The sequence below is a fragment of the Petaurus breviceps genome, unplaced genomic scaffold, assembly GCF_028583685.1.
Source record: "Petaurus breviceps papuanus isolate PSGF00001 unplaced genomic scaffold, PetGlider_PUasm1.0 90903, whole genome shotgun sequence".
Classification (NCBI taxonomy): Eukaryota; Metazoa; Chordata; class Mammalia; order Diprotodontia; family Petauridae; genus Petaurus; species Petaurus breviceps.
This window is the reverse complement of record NW_027187376.1, coordinates 5,018,731-5,035,607: the sequence shown is the minus strand read 5'-3', so window position 1 is coordinate 5,035,607 and position 16,877 is coordinate 5,018,731. Positions and strand designations below refer to the sequence as shown.

The 16,877-nt window shown below is 37.9% G+C and overlaps 1 protein-coding gene across 1 annotated transcript in view; it reads left to right on the top strand.

Annotated features, from left to right (window-relative positions):
* The window catches only part of VWC2L (von Willebrand factor C domain containing 2 like), a 173,483-nt gene that overhangs the window by 24,933 nt on the left and 131,673 nt on the right, over positions 1 to 16,877 (top strand). Inside the window, exon 2 of the mRNA XM_069075102.1 lies at positions 6,548 to 6,677. Within this exon, the coding sequence (XP_068931203.1) occupies positions 6,548 to 6,677 (130 nt within the window). The remainder of the gene's footprint in view (positions 1 to 6,547; positions 6,678 to 16,877) is intronic.

The following is a 16,877-nucleotide window of genomic DNA, read 5'->3' as shown; positions in this document are numbered from 1 at the left end:
ACACACACACACACACACACACACACACACACACACACACACACACACGCACACGCACATGCACAGGCAAATGTTAACTACCTAGTTTAGCATGGTATCCTTAGTAACTTACATTGGTTCTTTATGGTCACCAGATTCTTGCCTAAGTGTTAACAATGTATCAAATGAAATGTTCTCCAAATGTTGCTAGGGATTTCCATCAAGTTAGCTAGTTCACAATCCCCTATATCCACCTACCATTTGCCCATTTTGAGAAGTCTTTGGTGTTTGTCCTCTCTAGTAATTTGCAAAGGTTCTATATAGTGACTATGAGATTCCATCAATGATTTCCTTCATGATTTTATAGAGTTTTTTCACTCTTCCAATCAGTGATATAAACTTAGAGACAGTGGGCCAAAACTACAGGGAAAAAAGTCCCCCCTAACCCTTGCAAGAGCAACAAATAAAAATTTTCAAAAGAATGTCTCCCAATGTCCACCACCAACCCAAGGGTTCCTTTCGCCCATTTTGACCTAGACTCCACTTGCAGGTTATATGTACTTAGAAAAATAAACAAATGGGGCGGCTAGGTGGTACAGTGAATAGAACAACAACCCTGGAGTCAGGAGGACCTGAATTCAAACACGACTTCAGACACTTAATGCTTACTAGCTGTGTGACTTTGCGCAAGTCACCTAACCCCAATTGCCCTGCCTTCGCCCCTCTAGAAAAATAGCAAAAAAGTAAGAATAATAGATAAGCACATGTCATGCTCCCTCTGCATGTCACTATTTTATGAAACATTTTAATTATAATTTTATCACCATGTTAAAATTATAATGATACTGATATATCTAAAGTTTCCCCTGCATGTATCATCCCTTTATATTTGATTTTTAAAATCAATAACAATTTCAATGAGATTAAAATTTACCATGAGGCATTACAAAAGTTAAGTTGGTGGGGGGGTGAATATTTTTGTTTTTATTTCCTTTGCTCAGAAAGAAAAATGTTCTGCAAGAGTCCTTGAAAAGAGATGATTTCTGCATAAATTTTCAGAATTTATTTCATTCAATAATCATTCATTTAATAATCTTACTTATCCTGTCTGTATTTTGCCAGGATGTGTGCAAGTCATAATTTTATATTCATTTTTTAAAAGCAATAAGAATAGTTTTCTAAGTACCAATTCATATGTTATATTCTTTAACTCCTGTGAAGAGAGCTTTAAAAAAAAAAAAACAACCTTTGGGTTTTCTGGTATGTTTTCAGATCTAATATATGGCTTTCATATCAGAGAGTACATTTTTTAAAAAGCAAAAAGAAAGGAAAAAAAGAAAAAATGTAACCGGCTCAAGAGCTTAGAGGCTATAGATTTACTTAGAACACCAACTATTTCAGAGTTTTACACTCCAAGGTAGAGGGGCTTTTAAAGTTTGAACTTAATGCCTCTGGAAATTGGCAAGGTAGCACACTGATATCTTTGAGGATCCTTTCACCATTTGAGTGATGGCTACTTAGAAATGCAGCTAAAGACCAGAACAGCCAGGGGAGAGAAGTCAGGGCAGGAGAACAATGAAGAGTCAGCACCGCCAGAATGCTGAAGGAAGAGAGACATGTCCAGGAGAGAGGAGAGAGAACAGAGATTCCAAATAAAGCAAAGGGTTAAAAAGAACAGGATTTTGTGCCCGAGTCAGAGAGAAAGGTTTGAGGTGAAAGAGGTTGTCTGAAAGAGAGAAATAACTAGGAGGAATAAGATGAAAGCAAGCAAGAGGAAAGGAAAGCCCAAGATCAGAGGGCCAGGGGCCAAAATGAGGTCCCTTATAGAGGAGAGTGTATAGCGAATAAAGCCAATCAATCCCAGGCTGAGATTAGAAGACACTATAGGTAAAAGTGAACACTTTTTCAGCATTTATCTGAGGCATATGGTATAAATTATGGAATTCTAGGAAATTATTCCTTAAAGGTAAATCCAGATATAAAGTTAATTACTCAACACTTTGAATTTACACTTTCTTCAAGACGTTTCTTCAGATCCCCATTCTGACCTCCTGCATGTATAGCCAGCTTCCATTGAATTCTGTGTCCTAGGGAAGATCCAGGCCTACTCTGTGTTTGTGTTTCTCAGATGATTAGAAGGTAAGCTACCACCCAAACAGTCCTTGTCAGACTTAAGGGTCCAGAGGCCCCAAGAGAAAAATTTGGCCATCAGTTAACCTCAAAGGAGTCCAGAATTCTGTGAATTCCACAAGGGATATTTGCAGAGATAAGGCATCATTAAAGCCTGTCTGTGCATACAGTGCTGGCTCTAGCTAAATCCTCTTAATTTGCTGGATATATCCATTTGCTGTAGTGAAATCCTTCAGCTTGCTGACAATTAATACTCATGATGTTGTGATATGCATATGGAAAGTATAAAAGGCAGTGGAAAATAAGCTAGAGTTAGCAAGGGTGATAGCCCCTTCCAGTACAATAGGATTTTTTTTTCTCCATCTCCCTTCAGTTCCTTCACACAGAGACCAATGACTATGAACATGAACAATAGACCACTGTGCAAAATCATTTGCATTAATTAAGAGGTAAGGTCAGTAGCCTGGGAGTTAGGAAGATCTGGGCCTAAATTTTGTCTCATATCTATTAACTCTTTGATCCCATGCAAGTCACAGCATCATAAGATCATATATTTAAAGAAGGAAACTTAGTAGACCTCTAGTCTAGCCCTCTCATTTGGCAGATGAAGAAACTGAGTCTCAGAAAGGCAAAATGAATTACCCCAAAGCACACAGGTAGTGAAGTGCAGAGGTAGTATTTGAACCCAGATCTTCTGATTAGGTGGCACAATGGATAGAATGCCAGGCCAAGAGTCAGGAAGATCTGAGTTTAGATCGAGACACTTACTAGCCATATGGCTCCAGGCAAGTCACTTAACCCTCTTTGCCTCAGTTTCTTCATCTGTAAAATGAGCTGGAAAAGGAAATGACAAACCACTCCAGTATCTTTGCCAAGAAAATCCCAAATAGGGTCACAAAAAGTTGGACACAACTGAAAAAATGACTGAACAAAAACAACAGCCTTTGACTTCAAATCCAGTGCCAGGACACTCTAAATCCCAATTCATTTACTTATCACCATGGTTCCATTTCTTAATATCTCAGTGTCCCAGGTAACATAAATATCATATTGGTGTGGTATGAATAATTCCCTACATAAATGAATTTTAAATAAACACTAAAATGATGAATTCCACTAACAGTATCCATTCTGCACTGCTGATCCTTCTCAGAAACTTTTGCAGCTCAAAGGCTCTCTCAAAGGCTATTTGAAGATTGAAAAGCCCACAGCTGAAGGTTCAAAGGTCTCATCCAAATTTCATTCCTAGTCCAGTCCACTCCAGACTATACAGATCTGCATGTCCTTCAATGACACTTTAAAAGGGAGAATCTTGTGCATAGCCAGAGAACAAACCAAAGAGCCAGTTTAAGGAGAACAAAAGGGATAAATTACAATTCAAAAAACTCACCTCACCAATCAAAATGGGAGAGACGTGATTAGACAGCAGTGTGGTGGAAAAGGATCCAGAGGTTTTAATGGGACTGAAAGCTCAATATGGTCACCAGTGTGCTGTGGAAGCCAAGAAGGTTAGTTAGCAAGACAGCGAGGGCATTGAGTAGCATAGCTTCTAGAAGTAATGATTCTGTTTTACTCTGGCCTGGTTAGACCACATCTGGACCATTATATTCAATTCTAGTTAGCACATTTTAGCAAGAATATTGATAACCTGGAAATTGTCCAGAAAAAGGCAACTAGTATGGATAAGGATATTGAATACACTTGAGTTTATGCTATACACACTTGACCACATGGTTAAAGGAATTTGTGGTGTTTAACCAGAAAAAAAGACTCAAGGAAGGGAGTAGAATATATATTTTTTTTAATATTTGGAAGGCTATCATAAGGAAAACAATATATAGCATGTTCTGTTTGGAAACAGGAAAGAGCCCATTTGAAAGAGGCAAAATTAACTGGAAGTAACTTCCTCCTAAAACTGTCCAAAAGTGGAATAGGCCACTGAGAGGTAGTGGGCTCACCTTTATAAGAGGTCTTCAAGCAGGGGATTGAATGATCCCTTGTCAGGTATACAAGGCAAAACCTTAGCACAAAGACATTTGGGACACCCTACATGTTAGAAGGGTTTGTTCTTCTTGGGCTAGATGGACATTGAGGTCTCTCCCAGCTCTAAAATTCTGTAATTCAGTGATTCTGGTACATCTTTTCACTATCATTGTAGGCAGAAGGATAGATCAAACTGTCATTCCAAGGAATGGAAGAGGGAATAGAGATGAGTTTATTTTTTATTTAACAAAAGGAAAAAAGGAAAATCTTTCTGAATTGTTGGGAGGAATGGGGAAGGGTCAGGATTTCTACTTATGTCAATCACTGGAAGTAAAGCACAACACTCTGGGATGCCTCCTATTATTTTTTTCCTTTGGAGATTTTTTTCTTTTTCCCCCCTGTGGTTGATAATCTAGAGTCCTCAAGTCTGTATGTTGTTTGTAAATTATACATTAGCGGTGCATCAGAAAACCCAAAGCCATCAGAGAAATGAAGTAGACTCCTCTGAGGCATGTGGATAAAAATCAACATACATCATAGGACTTAACCAGTACTGTTCAATAAACTTATTGATCAAATGGGGGAGGGGAAGCTATATTTTCTCCCACTGATTCTGTGTCTAATCCTCTCTGTTTGCTGTGATACTGTTGGGTTTTTTTCCCCTCATGTTTTTAATAAAATAAAGTCCACAAATGAAATGTAGGCTATAACACTTCAAACAGAAATCAAAGTTGCAATGAATAAAGGAAGATAATTAAATGGAAAGATTCCACCCTCCCCTTCACTCCCACCCAGCCATCTCTCACTTAAGGAGAGCCTATGTTATCTAAATTGCCTGAGCCACAGGTAAACGAGGGGTGATAGGGATCACTTACAGACAGCAGCCCCTGAGACAAAGAGAGAGGGTTTTAATTAATGTAGTTGAGAGTGGGAATGAATTTCCTGCAGACCGAATGGCCTGATTTGAGAAAAATACAGCTCTGACACCACCAAGGGCTGTAGTCACAATTCCCTGTGGTTATGGTAGCCCCCAAATAATAATGCCAAGACATACAGCAGGAAGATAAGGATCCAAACTGGCCACTACTTTACATATTAGTGATACTAAAAGTTCCTATGAGGAAAAAGCCCAGATCCTGAAGCCACATCTTAACAGGTTACAAAAAGAATAATGGTTTCCAGCTAATCTTTTTTTCTTTCATTTGAATTCATAACTTCTCAAGTTTGTCATGATATATTCTATACTCCTTGGCTCTTAACCAGTAGCCCTTTTAATCAATACATTTTAGTTCCTTCATAAAGGCAAGCAGGCAAGATGAAAGAAATTCACTAAATCTTTAAAGAAGCTATAGTAAGATATTCAAATTTGAAATTCAGACTGCTCTAAAATTCACATGGGGGAAAAATGTCCTTTAGTATGTGACAACCTGCTAAAAATTCTGTATGTGGAGGAGAAGTCTATCTGCTTAATAAAACCATCTTGTTTCTTCATAATCTACTCTTTCTCTAGGTATAAAATGAGAATCCTCCTTTATATATGAGAATCCTTATACAGTAAGCTTTTCTTTTGCACAGACCGGGACTGGAATGCCCTCCTTCCTCACCTGGGCCTGTTAATATGCCTGCCTTCCTTCAAGGCCCAGCTCATGTACCACCTCCTATGGGAAACTTTTGCTCTTTCTAGTTCCTTAGGGTTCTCTTCCTCCTCAGATTGTCACACATTTGTTTATTGTCGACTTATTACATCTGAAATAGAAGGATGTTCCTGCTTGTGAACAGGAACCGGTGTTAATTTTGTCTTCAGATCCCAAGAGCCTAACACAGTGCTTTACACATAATGGGTACTTAATAAATGCTTGCTAGATTGGTTTCGATTGAAGTTACAGTATCATATTCCTACCCCATTGGCACACCCTGCCTACTTAATAGAATAGGGTGGGTAGTGAGAACAAGGAAAACAACTCTTCTGCCAGTGGAACCCAAACAAGGTGCCCTGATGGCCACCTTGTAAAAGAATGAAAGTGAACATAAGGGTAGCCAAAGACAAAGATCAGATCCTGAAAGAACCTTAGAGATGATCGATGTTCAGTCCTCTCATTTTCACAGATGAGATACTGAGATCAGGAAAGCATAAGTGGATTGCTTAGGGCCACATATCTAGTAGGATTTGAAAGCAGGTCTCTCCTGACTCCATTACACCATGCTGCCTTTGATGAGACCAGATTGAGGTCTGGCCAGCAAAGGACCACACATTGTGACTTGAGACAGCTTAGGATACCTTTCTTACTCGAGGTGTTGTGCTTGGTTTCAGTGGGGTGAATGGTGGTGGAAAGGGTGAAATGAATGAATGTAGTAAAGTCAATACAAACACTGATGTTTTGTCTTTTGACAACATGTGAATGTGCAAATGTTTCGGCTACAGGAGAAAAGGGGCTAATTTTAGATTTGTTCCTAGCCCTCTCCATGTGAATGGTGTCGCTGTGAGCCCAGCAACGAAGTGCACTGTGTTGTAGCAGACTGCGCAGTTCCTGAATGTGTCAACCCAGTCTATGAACCAGAACAATGTTGTCCTGTCTGCAAAAATGGTAAGACCATCCCACACTAGCTTTTACGGAGGGGTTAGAGCAAAGTACTGTCAAAACCTTCCCAACATGCACACTTATCCAGACTAGAGAGTTGAGCTCTACTGACTGCTTTTTGAAGGAGATGTGACTGATTCATCTTTGCATTCCACCCCAAAATCAAAATCTGCAAAATGTGAAATGCCTCTTTCCACCTAGGAGAATTGATATTTTTTCATGTGGTCTCGTATATCATATTTTTGATGGGGTTGTGGAGAAAGCTTGCACTAATATAACATCCTTCTATAACCTACCTCCTACACAGGAAGATCTGTATTCCAGTCCTGGCTCTGATCCAGCCTGTGTGACCCTGGGCAAGTTACTTCTTCAGAACTCTAGGCTAGGCCACTCTTCAAGACTCTAAATTGAAGAGAAGGTGCTAACCTCCATTGCTGGAGGACATTCCCTCACCAGAGAATTCCCTAAACTGGTGAAATTACAGATCCAGCCCCTAGGTCCTATTCTCTCCTGCTTACTGGTTGCATTTCTGTCTCTTTGATGGATGCCATGAGGCAACACCATTCATGTTCTTTCGGAGTGATCCATAATATAACACAGGACAAGGCATGAAATAAAGGTTAGGGTACTTTGTTGCAGGCATTTGAAAAAAGCATTAGGTCAAAAGGTAAGTCTTGAGAGAAATATTAAAATCACTTCTGCTAAAGGGCATTCATAATTAAAGGAGAATAAGAAGTGTTTCATGTTATTAAGATCTTCATTTGAGTAAAGTGACCCCTTCTCTGACAACTACAGAATGAAATTTGACACATAATTTGGACCCTGTTCAAAGGAGTTAGCTATTAAAATACCACCACCACAAACCCTTCCCTCCCCCAAACACCTTAACATAAAGCAATGATGCCTATAAGATAGCCCCATAGAATGGACCTAGGTCAGCATTACAATAATGCATCAGAGCATTGATCCAACAACATAAATGGAATTTTGGCACCTGGGACAAATTTATTTGAGGGAAAGAGGGCCAGGTAGATTGAGGGAGATACCTTACATGCTGGTATGATATAAGAACCCCTGGGAAGAGAAAGACCTTGGCTTAACCTCTGTGGTGGGGAGACAGAGGTGCCATGTAAAGAGAGTATACTGGCAGAGTAAACAGAGTGGAACCTGGTTAGGGAAAGTTCACCAGCCAAGCAGGAAGCTCTGAGGATTCCACTTACACCAGTACATGCTAACCTTCACCTTCATGACCCCTGGGTGGTTTTCGTGAAAATGGCACTGGGAGAAAGATCTCCAGGTGTCCTAAGGATGGCAGCCCAGGACCAGGTCCAGAAGAGAACAAGCCAATGGTATGTCCCTCCCTTCCACACACTCTATGTTAGTAATTTAAGTCAAAATCTCTGTCTAGCAATATCTATGCCCACTTTCCTATTAGTAGCCTTTACATAAGATGCAAGAGTCAGTCTTCATTTACCCCTTTGCTACAAATAAATAAATGAAATAAATAATACTTAAACCTTTTTTTAAAAGGTATTTATTCCTTTGGTACTAATAACTCCCTGAAAAAGCTACTTCTTTTTTCAACGTGTTGAAATCACCATAACATCACATTTGTGATGCCCAAGGTTCAGTATAAGGATGTTCATCTTTCCCCAGTTAACATTCTTGTTTTAATTTCCAAAATTTGCATGCTTTCCATTTCAAGGGAGTGGGTCATGATAGCTCCATGATCAATCTTTTCTTTTGCAGAGCCATAATCAGTCAAAGAGGACTAAAGCTATTTAATTAGGGCTAAAACAAAAACAGCTTTGGCAGTTCCTTACAATTATTTTTGTGACCTATTATCTTCCCAGACCACTTAAGAAGGCATTTTTAGCCAGGGGAAACTTGCTTGTTTCAATAGTGTTCCTCCTTTATTGGCAAGACCATCGAATCAAGATAAAGTAGTTGGTTGAGCTGAATAATAAATTACTCACCTGGTTTTTCCGCCTTTCACTAATCCAATTCACCTGTAATGTAATAGGGACCTTCTCTTTATGAGTTGGCTAGGGAAATAAATTTGTATCGGCTTATAGTTTTAATCCATCCAGCATATGCTAAGATATCTAATTTGAGACTATATTTTAAGAGGAATGTGAAACAATTGGAAAGGGTCCAGAAGAGAACAAGCCATATTATTTCAGGATTGAAAAATGGGACCTATGAGGACTGGCTAGAGTAGTTAGAATAATTTTATCTGAAGAAGTAAAGGCTCAAGAGAGATTTTACTGTCTTCAAGCACATGAAGGGTTATTCTAAGGGGAAGGGAGACCTGTTATTTTTCATTACCTCTGAGGATAGAAGAAGCAAATAATCAGCCACATAGGCGAGCTTTAAAAATAGGATTGATAACTATCTAACTGAAAGACAGTCTTTCCTGGAAGCAGCTGTGTGAGCAGGCCCCAAAAGAACCTGTTCTCCCCTAGGATTCTCACAGTTAAGTTTGCTTCGTTTTCAAGGATAACACACCTATCCTTCTGTGTCACAATATGAATCCATAAAGAGTAAACATACTCAGAAAAAGAATGAGGCACCCAAGGGTCCTGTTAGAACATAATACATTAGTGCATAGATGTACATACAATGAAATCATGCTAAACATTACTCCAGACAGAAAAAGTCCAGGCTTGTTAACAGAATTAGCTCTGTTCCCCTACAATTACAAAGGGGTCACACTGCATTCCAAATCATTTGAGTTATTCCATTGGATAGTTCCACTTGTCAGAATAGATACTTCAACTTCAATTAAACCAACTTAGTAGAAATTTTTTGTTGTTGCAAGGTTAGAACTAGGTTTTAGACTTGATTTAATTAGGTATTTCTTATCCCTGACAAACTCCACCTGAATGTTGTTGATGGTGAGCTATGAACTATCTCAAATGGCGGTTCCTAAAACTTTTCAGGCAACAAATCGCTTGGATAGGGCAGAGAGAATCCAAAGACAACCTGTGATGTGTACTTTCCCTTGCTACTAAAGAAAAGAAATGACCAGAATTTATGGGAAAACACAGTGATACTATAAAGATGAGTAAGTTCTGACTTTTCTTAAATATCAGGAATAATTAATTTAGACCAGTTTTTTTAGAGGTTAAAATTGTCATGTTATAAACAACAGTGCATCCCAAGAGTATTCTCATGAATGACTAATGGATTCCAGGGCAGACATTCATTCTTGATCTGATAGATGGAAAAGAAAACAGCACAACAGGAAGGGTTAGAGAAGAGATGGTGACTTGCAAAAAGCAAAAGGAAAGGTGATCCTCTCATGAATGAAAATCCCAGTTTCAAGAGTTCTACCATGCAATAATGATGGTGCGTGCCTATAGTCCCAGGTACTAGGGAGGCAGAGGCTGGTGAATCTCCTAAACTCAAGAGTTAGTGCTATAATGGGCTTTGCCCATTGGGTATCTGCACTGAGTTCAGCATTAAAATGGTGAGTCTATGGGCTACGAGGATTCCTAAGGAGGGGTGAACTAGCCCAGGTCAGAAACAAAGATCAATCAGTAGTAGGACTAGGCCCATAATTAGGTCCAACAATTCCTTGGATCAGATGGGAAGACATTTTCTTTAACCACAAAATGGAAAAAAAATTCTGTCTTTTAACTCAGTACAGAAGCAAATTATTTTAGTATTTTAGTTGGGAAATAACAATGTTTGCTACATTTCCTTTAAATTTTACAATTTTTCTGTTTACATAGTAACTGTTGATCATCTCTGCTGGCAAATAATTTCCTTTTAATATATAGAGACTGATTTTTCTGACTTCTTTATGTATAACTTGCTGAGGGCCCAGAGCAGTGCAGATATGAAATAAATGCATAAATCTGTCCTTTCTACCATAGCAAACATTAGGACTCTTAACTTTCCATGCTCAATCCTCTTCCTCTGGAGTAATTTAAGAGGAAACCTAACAAGAAAGCTCCAAAGTTGACTCAGAATTGTCCAAGAAACAGTGGATCACCTGTTTAAAGGATCACCTTTAAAAGCTACTGACTCTTACTATGCCTTATTCTTACATTGCAGTATGAAACTTAATATACTTGTATATAGAGTGCAAGGAGACTCATGTGAGATGAATGTTCCATTCATTTATCTGTGTTATGATGGTGTTTAGTGAAAGGTAGCATGGTGTGGTACAGTGGTATCGAACTCTGTTAGGAATAGATCCCTGAAGGCATCCATCTTCACTTAGAAAACCATGACTTAACATTATCTATGTTGTATTGTATTTCTATTTATTTTGATAAACATTTCCCAATTATATTTTAATCTTGTTCTGGTTGGAGGGGTAGAGGAGGGGGTGTTGCAAACTGATGCCAAATTTGATACTTCTGTAGTGGATAAATAGTCAACCTGGGAGACAGGAGGATCTGCTTCTGATACTTAGTGGTTCTGTTACCATGGTCAATCCATTAAACCTCTGTGTGCTCCAATCAACTCTTTAAAGATTCTAAATTTTGTAATGTAGGTGATGCTATGCATTGACAGCATTTCCATACCAAGAGAATATTATGTTAATAAGATTAGAAATCCAAACCATTCTATATACACATATGCAAAGACATTTATATGCATCATTATATTTAGTCTGTGGGGGAGAGAAAGACAGAGAGATAGAGAGAGACAGAGAGAGAGAGAGAGGGAGGGAGGGAGGGGAGGAAAGGAGAAAGAGAAAAAGAAGGAGGGAGGGAGGGGAAGGAGAGAAAGAGAGAGAGAGAGAGAGAGAGAGGGAGAGAGAGAGAGAGAGAGAGAGAGAGAGAGAGAGAGAGAGGGAGGGAGGGAAGGAGGGAGAGAGAGAGAGAGAAACAGAGAGACAGAGACAGTCAGACAAAGTCAGAACCTCTAGCATTTCTTTTTAGGGTTAGTTAAAAAAATTTAAAATTCTCTGGTGATAATAAAATTGCAACGAATGACATTTAGTCTTTGGGGTCTCTTTTTTAAATAAATTCCATTCTAAATTCTTTTCTTTATGCGATCTTAAATTTGCCTACCAAAATTCACATAAGATTCACATATATCCTAGCCATTTTTTGCATCTTACCCTAGTTAAAAGTACTTTGACCCCATAATAAACTTTATTAACCCATGTCATTCTAAGTAAAATAAATACATTAGGCCTAGGCTTAGGGTCTGGAAAGAATTTAAATTCTATAGGGTATCCCAAAAGTCTCAGTGAAAATTTAAACTTTAATGTCTTAAAATTGCACTAAAACTTTTGGAACATCTATGTCTAAGGCAAAGATTCATGGAGGATAAAGGTGGGTATATATCTAGATAGAGTTTGGGGGAAAGTGGACATTTCCTCACTTTAAAGGTGTCATCTGGATCCCTATTCCTTATTCCTGTATCATCTTATAAGAATTATTGATCTTTATCCTTTCTTCCTCTTCTTTAAAAGTGACCTGTCCAACCCCTGTATTTTTTTGTTTGTTTTTTGCATTTCCTAGTTCTATTTTACAGTTCTTCATCTAAGCACTTAAAAGTTATGTATATTGTGTTCAAGGAAATCAATACATCACTGACCTGTGATGTCAGTTTGGGGAAGATCTTCCCCCAGGATATATAATACAGCAACTAGAGAGTCTCAGCAAGATTCAATCACTTTCCAGTAGTCACAAAACCAGGATGTGTCAGAGGTGGGATGAGCACAGGTCTTCCCAGCTCTAAATATGGAACTCTATGACACCATGTTCCCTTTCATGCTGGGGGAAATACAAAGATGAGAAATACATTAGTCCAAACATCATAGATTATAATACAGTAGGGGGTCATAACATATGTACCTTAATATAACACAAATTAGAATGTAACAAGTGCTTGAAAGGAGCATGAAACACTTTGATAAAAAGTCATTTCCATCCTGGCAGAGCAGGGAAGGAGCTGTCAAGGCATTTAAGCGGGCCTTATCAATGGGATCTATTGTCAACTGCCCATTTTTTGTGGTGGTTGAAGAAAAATGACTCCTTAAAAAAATGGAAAGCACAGAAAACAAAATGCATTTAACCAACATTTGCTTTTTTCCCAACCAAATGTTTCATTTAAACTAGATTTTGTCTTATATCTCTTATCTCTACTACACTCTGATGGATATTTTAATTAGAAGAAAACTAGTCACAGAGCTGGTGCAGAGAAAGAGAATAAGAAAGGGTCTAGATAAGTCTGATAATAGAACTGGTACTTAATAACTGAGTTTTTAGCTATATAGACATCAAATGTTTTCTAAGTATGACTGATTGTTAAATTTGTATAATAAGCCACTTGACTGTCTCCCTAAATAAGAGGAAGATCTGTAAACTTCTGGTACAGAAGGTTCTTCCACCAAGTACATCATTTGAGTGTAATTTGGTGGACAAGTCCTAGATGAGGCACACAATGATTAAGGCACACAACTATTAAGGCACACAACAATTAAGTGATTTGCCAACATGACTAAGCATTTGAGGAAGGATCTGAAACCATGTTCTTCAGACTGTCAACAAACATAGTACTTTACCCACTATGCCATAATTGACACGATAGCTGGGTATCTCCCTAAAAATCATATTCACCCTCAAAACAATAAAAACTACAACAAAAAAACCCTCTTTTCATCGAAATTCCTACCATTGATATAACATGGAAGGTAAATTTGGGCCCATAGTTTGTTGTTTCATTTTGTTTCTTTTCTTCTATCTACTACTTATAATTTAGGAAAAACATCATAAAAAGGGGGGGAAAAGCCCAGTTCTTTGTTTAACTTCCATGTTTACAAAAGGATTGGAACTCTCCTACACAATCAAGCTGACTGAAAAGGAAGAAATGAGTGAAAATCAGGAGAGATTAAATCAATGAGTTTGTGTGCAAACTTCCCACTGAGGTTTTCTTTACCCTCAACCATTTAAACAATCAGTTGCAGGACACACTGCATATTTCCAATCGGCACTGGAATTTTGTATTATACTTTTGTGCCCTCTCAATTAATTAAAAATCTAATAAACATACCACTATAAATGCAACTCCTCCCCAGCTGTGAAATTCTTCTTAGAACGTTCAAGAAGCCTTATCACCCATTTTCTGCTCACATTAATTCAATTGCTAAAATATTCAATTGTATTTGGCCATTTGCATTTTCATGAGGCCATTTGGAAAAAAAAAACAACCTTATAAGTTTCAGATTTGGGCTCCTGTCTTTGATTTTAATTTAATTCTGTTCCCAGTTACTCTTGGGCAGGTAGCTAGTGATATGGCAGTACTTACTTAAAATTAAATGTTTACTGGCAAGTCTCCATATCCAATAGTTTTATTGATGCCAAGAATAGCTCATGATGAAAGAATGTACTATGAAAGACAATTTCAAAGACATCTCATTGATTCCAAAAATGGGGGTCAGGATGATCTTGAATGATATAAAGTTTATGTCAATATAAAGTAACTATAAACACTTATATTAACAAGCCACAAACTACAATTTCCTACATCATTTTTTTTGTCTCAAACATTAAAGGGAATAGTTGTGCTTCTGTTTGCTCAAATCCACACATTTCTTTTTTAATTTATCTACATTCTCAACTTCAAACACATTAGTTTTATGTTGCTAATTTAACAAAGATATGTTACTTGCTAATCAAACTGGGGTATAATTACCAAGTCTAAATTTCTCTTAGAAGTAGGTGAAGAAGGCACACCTGGTGGTATAGACAGATATTAAAGTCTCAACTTTCTTCTTCATTTGACAAATTAGGATTGTTTTCTCTCTTCACTGATTTTTGGAATGTTGAGCAAGTTTTCCCAAATTAGTGGTGCACTTTTAAAAATAAAGAGCTATGATTTCATCAGTTTAGGGAACTCTCAGTGTAAAAACCCCATTCACTAAATGAGATCAGTAATTCCTCTGTAAGTTAGAGGGGTTTTTTTTTAATTAATTTTATTTTTTTTCAAGTCAATATTCTTTCTGTGCTCCTTCCCCTCTCTCCCAACCTTATTGAGAAAGCAATAAAAATAAAGACCTTCTTACAAACATGTACAGTCAAAAAATTCTCATATCAACCAAGTCATACATATGGATGTATGTGTTTATGTATGCATGTGTATGTATATATACATATATATATACATATATACAATGTATATATGTATATATATTTATGTGTATATGTCTCACTCTTCACTCTGAGGCCATCACCTCTCTGTCAGAGGGAGTGTAACAGGCTTTATCATGAGCCCTCTAGAATTGTGAGTGGTCATTGTGTTGATCAGAGTTCCCATGTCTCTCAAAGTTGTCTTTCCAATACAATTTATAACTTAGTCTTAAGAGTTCCCTTGGACACTGAGAGGTTAGGTGGCTTACAGCTAGTATGTGCCAGGGGTAGAGCTTCAATCAATCTTTTCCTGACTCTAAAGTCAGCCCTCCAGCCACTCCATCACCCTGTCTCTCTTATAAAGGAAATCCACCTCCTTCAAAATAGGCATTTGGGAAAGTTACTTCAATTTATACCTTAGTGATATAAAGTAGTGAATTCCTGCCTAACACTCAAGGGAATCTATTCTTAATAACTTGGTTCAAAATAATAACTAGTTATCAGTCATAATTCTAGCAGATAATATTCTTTCTGTATCTCCCAGAACTGACAATGCATTTAATATCTTGCTTTAAACACATCTGGTCCTTTGGTTTCTTTCTAATGGCAATAGACTGTTGCTAATTTTTAGGACTGGAAAAGCTCAAAGTAAACTAAGTTAAAGTAGCTTAGTTTATATATAAAATAGTGATTCATTAATGTTAAAGGGACTTGACTGAAGAGGTGACAATTATTTCTCTTTAGGAACTATTATAGGCTTGAAGCAATCTTGAATAGGAGTTAAGGGTTACCTAGAGGATGGTGCCTTGCCACTCACTCACAATCCCCTAGGCATAGCTTTTGGAAATTGTAGGCCTTGCCTGTAATTGCAATCAAATCTCTGATAACCAACAAGTGGTGGCAGCCTGCATTTCATTGGAAACCATGAGATCAAAAAATGGGAGTAGGAAATGCTGGGCTTATGGGCTACATGGGTAAGAATTCAGAGTCTTTATACCAACTGAAGAGCAAGGCAAGGGGAAGGAAATGATCGTATTGCTAAGGAGTTTCACCCAGTTGCCCTGTGTCATACCATGCCATATCTCTTAAACATTGAGACTGGAGCTTTTCTCTTCCCTCCAGGTGATGCTAGGTTTGGAGGTATTAGCACAACAGTCTTGTTACAAATATTGAGGTTTTCCCACTGGGTCATCTGATGCCAGACTTTGAAGTCGTAACCTCCCAAACCTTTGTGAGCCCTTTCATGACTGTAGGACCAGGAGCTACAAAACTATCTAGTCAAATGTTCCTTCCATTCAAAGCATAGGAACTTTGTATGAGTTGAACAGTCCATGGACGTAGGACCTAGTAATATACACAAGAACCTAATTATGCCCACAACTATTTTCTCTGTACATTGACCCTAGACAAATTACTTTTGTTTTACATGATCTTATTTCAACATAACTTCATGCAACTTTTTTTCTAAACCTAGCAAATCAGAGTCCTGGGAATCTTATTTGGTTGGAGTTCAAGACAAAATTTACTACAGGTAGTTGAGGGCAAGATCACATATTCAATAAGTAAAATGCCCTTCCCTAGTTTCTAGTGAGGCACTACTTCAGTATTGACCCAAAGGAAATAACACTGAGTTTCTCTGTTTGGGGATTTTACTTTGGAGGAAAATATGATTTGAGATGGAGAAAAAAAGAAAAGATGATGATATTTTGATGGAGCTAGATGGTCAAAAGGTTAAAATAAATGGGAGGAAGAAAAGAGAAGGAAGGTAAGAGTGAAGAAAGTGGGGGAGAGAAGAGAATACAAGGAAACTGAAGCCTGTCCCTGGAGTCATCATGGAGGTACCCACACATAAGTTTTATCATGCCTACCCCCTGGGGTGGTACCATGTTTTCCTATTTTATCAAACATAGGAGCACTGTAGAGTTCTACAGCCTATAACCAGTACCCTTCCAGGCCAAGAAAGGGAAGCTAGAAAAATGAATGGAAAAGAGAGGGTAATGTTCCTAATTCCTCTATGTCCTATCTCTTCTGGAAGCTCTCTTTCTTCTCTCCTTCTGTTTAAGAAAACATATGTTTCCCAATTGTTCCAAGTTGTCCATCAAAGCACTTC